The sequence below is a fragment of the Apium graveolens genome, chromosome 6 (genome assembly GCF_009905375.1).
Source record: "Apium graveolens cultivar Ventura chromosome 6, ASM990537v1, whole genome shotgun sequence".
Lineage (NCBI taxonomy): Eukaryota > Viridiplantae > Streptophyta > Magnoliopsida > Apiales > Apiaceae > Apium > Apium graveolens.
In genome coordinates this window covers 40,501,375-40,509,982 of record NC_133652.1, presented here as the reverse complement: position 1 = coordinate 40,509,982, position 8,608 = coordinate 40,501,375, and the positions used below count along the sequence as shown (strand labels likewise).

The 8,608-nt window shown below is 35.0% G+C and overlaps 1 protein-coding gene across 1 annotated transcript; it reads left to right on the top strand.

The window, feature by feature from the left end:
• Positions 1–6,625: 6,625 nt before the first annotated feature.
• Positions 6,626–8,087, top strand: LOC141663685 (transcription factor MYB41-like). The gene is made up of 3 exons (XM_074469476.1): positions 6,626–6,876; positions 6,975–7,104; positions 7,200–8,087. Exons 1-3 carry the CDS (start codon positions 6,744–6,746, stop codon positions 7,954–7,956), a joined length of 1,020 nt encoding a protein of 339 aa, XP_074325577.1. The 5' UTR covers positions 6,626–6,743; the 3' UTR covers positions 7,957–8,087.
• The last annotated feature ends 521 nt before the right edge of the window (positions 8,088–8,608 follow it).

The following is an 8,608-nucleotide window of genomic DNA, read 5'->3' as shown; positions in this document are numbered from 1 at the left end:
AGATGTTGAAGCTGTTGACTCTATAAGTTCTGTTGCTGCAAATGTTGATGATACTGGTAATGTTGCTACAAATTTAGATGTTGATACAGCTGGTCCTTCTGGACATGCACCTCTACAAGCTCCTTCAAAAGCTGAGATAATCACAAAGTTTGTTACAGGGGAAACACCAGTACCTTGGAGTGAAACTCCTAGAGGACAGGAGAGGACTAAGGAGTGGAACACAGTTACCTTTGTTCCTTCTGAAAAGATTCTTGCTGATCACTTGGCAAAAGCTGATGAGATGCTAGTTAATGATGATTTCAAAACTCAGCTAAGAGTTACTGTACTTAGTACAAGGCACCTTCAAGGTCATCACTCTGTAACTCAGGCCAAGGTGGACAAGATTCAAGAAACCTTAAATCAGCAAGATACAGTTGTCAAGTTGGACAAGAAAAGGTTTTTCAAACCTTCCTTTGACAAAATTACCAACATTGAGAAAACTCAAGAGAAGCAACAGTCTCAGATTGATGAAATTTTGAAAAATCAAGCTTCTCAGCAATCTCAACTCAATGAGATCCAATCCTCAGTGGAATTGCTTCTCTCTCTTCTTTTACTTGCTAATACCAAAAAGGGGGAGAAAGTAATTAAGTCCAAATGCAAACCTGATAAGACACTGAAGGGAAAGGATGGTAAGGATGGTAATGACCCGGAAAACTCTGGAATGGGTGGAGGTCATGGTCAAGGTGGAGGTCTCTCATCAAGTAGAACTGGAACTACAAGACATAGAACAAGTTCTGATACTGGGAGAAGAATAACTTCTGATACTGGTACAAGGATAAGTTCTGATAAACTTTTGGAACTTGATGAGAAATTTCAAGATAGTTATTTCTGAAAGAAAATCCAGGAATGGACTTTGAGAGTCTAATGGAAGAAGAAGCTAGACTTAAGTTAGCAAAAGTCAACTCCAAATCTGAAGCTTCTGTTGTTAAAAAGAAACTTCCTACGGCTAAAGGCATTGTGATAAAAGAAAGGACAAATCCTGTGGCAACTAAAGCCAAATCGCAATTACAGATAGATCCAAGGTCCAAGGGCAAAGAAAAAGTTGGTGAACCTGTAAAGGTTTATGTGCCTCCTATGGATGAAGAAATTTCTGATGAAGATGCTAATCTTACTCTGACTTCAAGGAAGATTTCTAAAATAACCTCTGACATGGCTCAAGTTATTTAGAGTCAAGATATAGTTAGTTCTGATATAACAATGAAGCAAGCAACCTCTGACATAGCTCAAGTTGGCTTGATATCAGAAGATAAGTCAAAGGAAATCTCTGACATTGCTCATGTTAAATCCTCAAAGTTACTCCTACCAGAATTCACTAAAGCCAAACAGACTCAACCTTTGAAGACTGCAGCAAGTGGTTTTGAAGTAAGAGTTGTTACTGGAAAGGAAGCAAGAGATAAATCTGGATTGGGCAGTGCTGATGAAAGAAGAATGCAGAATACAACCAATGATCCAACTTCTTTAAGTGAACCGGGGATTGGAGCAACTCCTGAAAGATTGAATCAACTAGAATCTGTACAGATGGTCTACCATACCTTCTTGAAAGAACACATCTTGTTATATTTTATGACAGATGGAAGGGTTTACCATATAAGGGAAAATGCTATACCACTGAAGTATTTTGAGAAATTAGAACATGTTTTATTCTTACATCAAGTGAAGGATAGATTAACAGAAAGTACTGCAAATTATTTGAAGACTCAAATTCAGAGACAGAAGAAGCTTTATTCAGTGAAGTCTGACAGCACATATTATCCCAAGTACAAAGATCACAAGGGTGATATTGTTGATATGAAGCCTAATACTGCAAAGATCAGAACATATCTTGGTATTAAGTGACTTAAATTTAATCTAGAGTCTGACAAAGCCTATGTCATAAGACTAGATCAGGAGTTGAGAAAAGCAAAAATTAATGATCTCAGATATGCTATCTTCCAAACTGGTGAAGATACTGCAGAGCTTAAAGATGCTAAAAAGAGAATAATTGATGAACTCAGATATGCTAAGAGATGTTTGTTAAAGAACTATCTCAGAACAACTCCTGACATCGAAGAGATCAGAAAGTGAAGCCAAGTCAAGATCTACAACTGCTCAAATTCTGATATGTATACAGACTGAAGTTGTTATCAGAAGTTAAAGTTGGTAAAGCTTTAAGGACTGTAAGTTGTAGTTATCTAGTCAAATTCTCATACATTTGTACTTAATGTTTTTGACATCATCAAATATCTGTTGAACTTTTATATTATGCTAATTTACAAGTTGGGGCAGATTGTTAGATATATTTGATAATGTCATGTCTAATATGATTTGTGTTTAGTTTTCAGATCTTACTTAAACAGGACAAATCAGTACTTAACTGAAAATCAGCACTTATACTGAAGTCAGAACTTAAGTTATCAGTACTTAAGGTTCTGGAGATATTTATCAGGAGATAATATCAGGACTTAAAGGAAAATTTCAGATAAGGAAGACGGCTGATTGAAAGGAAAGAAGATAAAGACAAACGCAAGAAGAGATATGCATGAAGAAGGAATTCTATGAAGAATAGAATACTTGGAAGAAAAGATAACTGGTTGATATATTTTAGGAAGTAGAATTATATTCCATATCAATTAGTGATTATCTTGTAACTGTGTAATATATAAACACAGACATAGGGTTTACACTATAAGTGTTATCATTATCGAGAATATTATTCATTGTGACCCTAACAGCTCTCGTGATATTTTGTTCATCACTGAGAGAGGACAGTTCTAAATTGTAACAGAGTTTAATAAAGTTTGTTTTCTGTTACTTGTGTTCTTTGAATTCGAATTGATTGTGCTATACACTGTATTCAACCCCCTTCTACAGTGTGTGTGACCTAACAATGCATGTTAAGGACTGCTATAAGAAGCACACCTACATGAAGGTATTTTGTTTATTTTTGCATAATTACACTATATGGTATATGATAATACACATTTTGCATACACATAATTAGAGCATTTACTATATGGTATTACATATTCTTGCAGTTATATAGCCATACATTAGAACTTGTAGTTGGTCCTGAATTTTGGGAAGACTGCAATGAACCTGAGCCTTTACCACCCAATGTTAAGATCCCAACTGGTAGGCCAAGGAAGAAAAGGACCACTAAGAATGATATACCAAGAGATCCCACAAAACTTCAAAGAACAAGTACCAAGGTGCAATGCACTTATTGCACAGCCAGTGGTCATAATTGGAGGAGTTGTGCTGCAAGGGTGAGATATCAACTCCCTTTTAATTTCATCATTTCTAGTATATATAAATCCTGGTATTTTAACAATATAATTTTGTAGAAATCTGATGAGGTGGCTAAAGCAGCAGCAGAAGGTAGTAATATGGAGGTAGGAAAATTAAAGGTGAAGTGTAGAACTTGTGGGAAAGAAGATCATAATGCAAGGACCTGTGGAAAGAAGTTATAGACATTTGAGTTTTGAGTTTTAAATAGTTTTGTTTTACTTCATTATATGTTGCTCCACTTTAATGTTTCAGAAGAAAAGCACCACTGCAACTCCAACAACCAGTGCAGCTGAAGATCAAACTCCAACAACCATTCTAACCAGAGGAAGAATAGCTAAAAAGCAAAAGTCCAACAATGCAGCTGAAGATTCTGATTTTCAAAAATCAAGCTCCAAAAGGACCAAAGCACAGCAACAAAGAGAAAAAACTCCTCCAAACAAAACTTCCAACACTCTCAAGAAGTTAGAGGCTGCAGCAAAGAGGAGTAACAAAGCTGCTTCTAAACAAGGAAATGGTGCTAAGAAAGCACCTTGGAAAATCTAGCTATGTTGTGTTAAAACTTTTGTTAAACCTTAAGTTAAACCTTGCATAAGTAGTATTATGTTAAATCTTGACTTAATTATCTACTTTTGTTAAGACAATAAGATATGTTGTACCACTTGGTATGGCAACCAAGTTGAAAATTTTGACATCTTTTGAGTCTCTTTTGAATGGTATTACAAGGAAATTTTGACATCTTTTTAATGCGATCGCAGTGTTTTATTAATCTTCATTTCATCATGTGTAATTCATTGCAAACTCATTACATTAGTACATAAGCTTAACTTACTTTCGATCCATTACATAAGTGCATAAAAGGAAGTAGACTTTAGCATCGACTATCAATTCATTTTTTACTGAATAAACCATAAACAAAGACCAAAGCTAGACCAAAAAATAAACACTTCTCCCTTCCTTACTTCTTCCTTCCAAAACTTCACTTCTTCTTCATGATTTGCAGAAACTTTCTTCTCTTCATCAATCCTTCGAAGCCTCCTTAACAACCCTACAATCATTCCTTTACTTTGATTGCAAAATGGAGCATCAATCCACCTGAAAAATCCACAACCATTTTCAACTTCAACACATCCTAAAAATCCCCTACCAACGTTGACATCTGTCCGCTGTCCTTTCCACCGCCCATCTTCCACATACACAGATATTTGCCATGAATTTTTGTTTTTCAGTCTTCAGTTAAGCTTTGCACTGCATCTGGTACACTCATCTTCTTATATACATAAGATATATCCGTTCAAATATATGAAGATGGATATACCCCTGGTTCTGTAACATTTTCACGGTGAAACAGACGGGAAGGACACGGAGCCCCTTTGATATAAAAAATAAATAAATTAGCCGTTCAACTGGCTAGAAATATAATTTAGACAACTCTGTGCAACAAAATTATATTTCAGGTATACAAATTGCAATCAAGTCTATAATTATATAATTTTGATATTTTTGATTTACATGAAAGTACATACTAACTTCATCTTTTTACCCAAATATAAACATACTAAAATATTACTTGGTATTAATTACAGGTGTCTATATTAAAATGATTGAAATGTATGGAAAACAAATAATCAAAGAATCAGTATGAAGGAGCCGAAGTATTAGAAACTGACAGTTGCAGTGATTTCTTAAGAGACGGTGATTAGAGAATTACAGTACGAACTAATGAGTACCCTAATTCTCAGGTAAACAAACGACTAGATCCTAAAAGTAACAATTTCAGATAAGAATATATGAGATAAGGAAGAACAGTGTGGAGATCTTGACAGCCCATAATTTTAATAAATGCTTACGCATATTTCGGCAAACACCAAACTCTATTATTGCTGCCTTCAATTAACTCCTCATCCAACATCAAGTTACACTCACATTTAGCGGTCTTTTCCAAATAACATTGACTATAAATTGTAAATTAATCATTACTCACATTTACATAACTGCCCCTGCAGAACTAGTCGTAGGTGCTTGTCAGCCACTAAGCATTCTTAAATTGTAACTCTGACCAGGGTTGGATTCGTAATTCTGGTTAGGTTGGCTTCGAATTGTAGCCACGCATTGATGAGAAGACAAAACATTGAGATTAAGCTACAAAGCAATATGTAGTCACGAAATAGAGAATCCAGAAAAGCAAGAAAGCATGCAAAAGGTGTACGTGGCGCATCCAAGTTAACGACAGCTAGTACTACTCCAGAAAGGTAGGAATAGACGCCCTACGCTCCACGTAAATTGATACTCTTGATCTGCAAAAATCTCATTTTTTTTACTGTATTTATCCGTCTCTTCCTTTTCCACTGTTTAATTTGACCACTAGCTGATGATAATATACTTCATCTAATTATAAATGTCAAAAATCTTAAAAATATTTGTTATCTATAAATTATTTATATTTATATTGCTTCATATCACTTTTTTGTTAATTTGTTAGAATTATACTCGAGTACAAAATTATTATTATTATTTCAATCTATCGAGAGATCCACTACAAGAAATCTCAATTATACCAACAGAAATTGCTAACGGAAACATTTCTGTAAGTATCTGCTAACGGATTGTTAACACATATGATAATGTTGAATGGTCAATGACATAATAACGGAAAGCTAACAGTTCACCAACAATTTATTGTCAACAGAAAAAACTGTTAGGAAAAAGAGGCGCCAAAATTACCCGCATAACATTACCAACGACAATACCAATAGACTCCCAACGACATACTACCAACGTAGTCGTAACAAAATTATAACAGTTTATCAAAGTTTAACAAGGAACTACTAATAGGTTACCAACGGATATATTTTCGTTGGAAGTTCTCCCGTTTCGTTATGAATTTGTTACAGTTTTAGATCGGTTATATTTGTTCTGGTACTAAATCCTTACTATTTTAGATCGGTTAAATTAAACTGTTGGCAATAAATTGTCGGTGAACTGTTAGCTTTCCGTTATTATGACATTGACCATTCAACATTATCATATGTGTTAGCAATCCGTTAGCAGATGCTTACGGAAATGTTTCCGTTAGCAATTTCTGTTGGTATAATTGAGATTTCTTGTAGTGCATCTGTTGTGCATACGCAATAATTGATATATTAACATATGATTTTGTTGCTTTAATATTATATCTCTCAACGGAAGAAGATAGGGGACACGTTGCATAGCGATACTGATAAACAAAGGGCGGTACCAAATCCCTTTGACTTTCCCTTTGTGTAAAACACTTCTATCTTTAGCCCTTTGTCTCCATTAATCTTTCTCTATATATAAAAATTTTGTGTACAGCATACACCAAAATCAAGTACTTGCTTCTTATACGGACCTACATTTTCTGTACTTTTCTCTCCTCTTTAAAGACTTTCCCAACTCACTCCCAATCATTTCTTAAAGCCATGGGAAGATCACCTTGTTGTAATAAAAATGGACTGAAAAAAGGACCTTGGACCCCAGAAGAGGATCAAAAACTTGTTGATTACATTCAGAAAAATGGCTATGGCAACTGGAGAACACTTCCAAAGAATGCTGGTATATTTTACATGTCTTGTTAATTCCTCTCTCTGTGTGTGTGTGTTATTTTGAGTCTATTTAAATGAATCTTGTTCTAACTTGTTCATGTATAATAGGGCTTGAAAGGTGTGGAAAGAGTTGTCGGCTTCGTTGGACCAACTATTTGAGGCCTGATATCAAAAGGGGTCGATTTACTTTGGAAGAAGAAGAAGCCATAATTCAGCTACACCGAGTTTTGGGGAACAAGTAAGATTTGATTAAGTTGTTTTTTAGCTAGGAATTATGTTGATGTATTAACAAAAGTTGTGTTTTCTAACCGAGACTTGGTTTGATTATAATAGGTGGTCGACTATTGCATCGCGCTTGCCTGGACGAACTGATAATGAAATCAAGAACTACTGGAACACACACATTAGAAAAAAGCTTCTCCGAATGGGAATTGATCCGGTGACTCACAATCCTCGTCTTGATCTTCTTGATCTTTCTTCTATTTTGAGTCCATCTCTTTGCAATTCATCTCAAATGAACATTTCAAGATTGTTAGGGGTCCAAACCCTACTTAACCCTGAGCTGTTACGCCTAGCGACTTTTCTTTTTTCTTCGTCCCAACGCCATGAAAATCCAAACTTTCTTCTACAAAAAGTTCAAGAAAACAACTATTCTTGCACTCCCGATCAGCTAGTCCCAAATAATCAACTAATGCCTCAAATGATGCAACCGAGCCAAGGTCAAGAATTTCAAACTTACGTCCCATATTCTAATAATGCACAACTTATCGAACCTCAATTCACCGAATTACAAAATGACTGGGGGAAATGCAATGAATTGGCTAATGGAAACTATGCAGACTTACAAAATTACAGCTATTACGGGTCAGATCAGTCGTTCGTCCCCAACATACCCTCCGAGACATCCGACTTTCAGTCCAACTGCAGTAACAATTTGGTCAGCTTGACAAATATTTCGACATCGATATCAAGTCCAACACACATCAACAGCACAAGTACTGCAGCTGAAGATGAGAGGGAAAACTATGGTATTAGCAGCATGTTGAAGTTTGAAATCCCAGATAGTTTTGATTTCGATTGTTTCATGTAATTTAGTGACTTAGTAATTGTTAATGATCAAAGTGGTAAGTTTCAAGATTCCTGTGCTTGTGGCATTGTTGTCGGCTTGTCGTTTTGGTAAGATTTTGCCAGATTTAAATATATATGAAGCACAGTCTGAATGCAAGATATTATTGAAATTAATTTCAGAACCACAGGCTTTCTTTTTTAATTTTTAAATTCACGTAGAGTTGAATTGTGTTTCCATTATTGTACACTCCATGCAGATATTATATTAATGAAGATCTCTCATAACTTGGTGCCACTAAAATATCCAACATAAAATAATCAAAATGTTTGATGGAAGAAACTAGAAAGATTAGTGATGGGAGTCGCAAGGCCTCACTGACTGTGTTTATTTCAAGTACCTTTCATTTCGGGAAATATATTGGTAACACAGAAACAGGTAACTTAATCTAAAGAATAGTGCAATTTAAATAAAGAGTAATCTTAGGTGCAAAAAATTTGTCACAATATGACAAATGAGGGAGTGCAATATTCTAATTGGTGTCATTTATGTAAATTCAGGTACATCATGAAAAAAATTATATTTAATTTTGTGAATCTAATATTTTTTCATAAACAAAACGCTGTTCTCGACTATCTATCAAGTGCACCACTAAATTTATATAATTGACTGACTT

Excerpts from the sequence above, each read along its gene's own strand:
- LOC141663685 (XM_074469476.1), top strand. The coding sequence starts at position 6,744 with ATGGGAAGATCACCTTGTTGTAATAAAAATGGACTGAAAAAAGGACCT. Across the intron at positions 6,877-6,974 it reads AACACTTCCAAAGAATGCTG|GGCTTGAAAGGTGTGGAAAG; the intron begins GTATATTTTACA and ends CATGTATAATAG. Across the intron at positions 7,105-7,199 it reads CACCGAGTTTTGGGGAACAA|GTGGTCGACTATTGCATCGC; the intron begins GTAAGATTTGAT and ends TGATTATAATAG.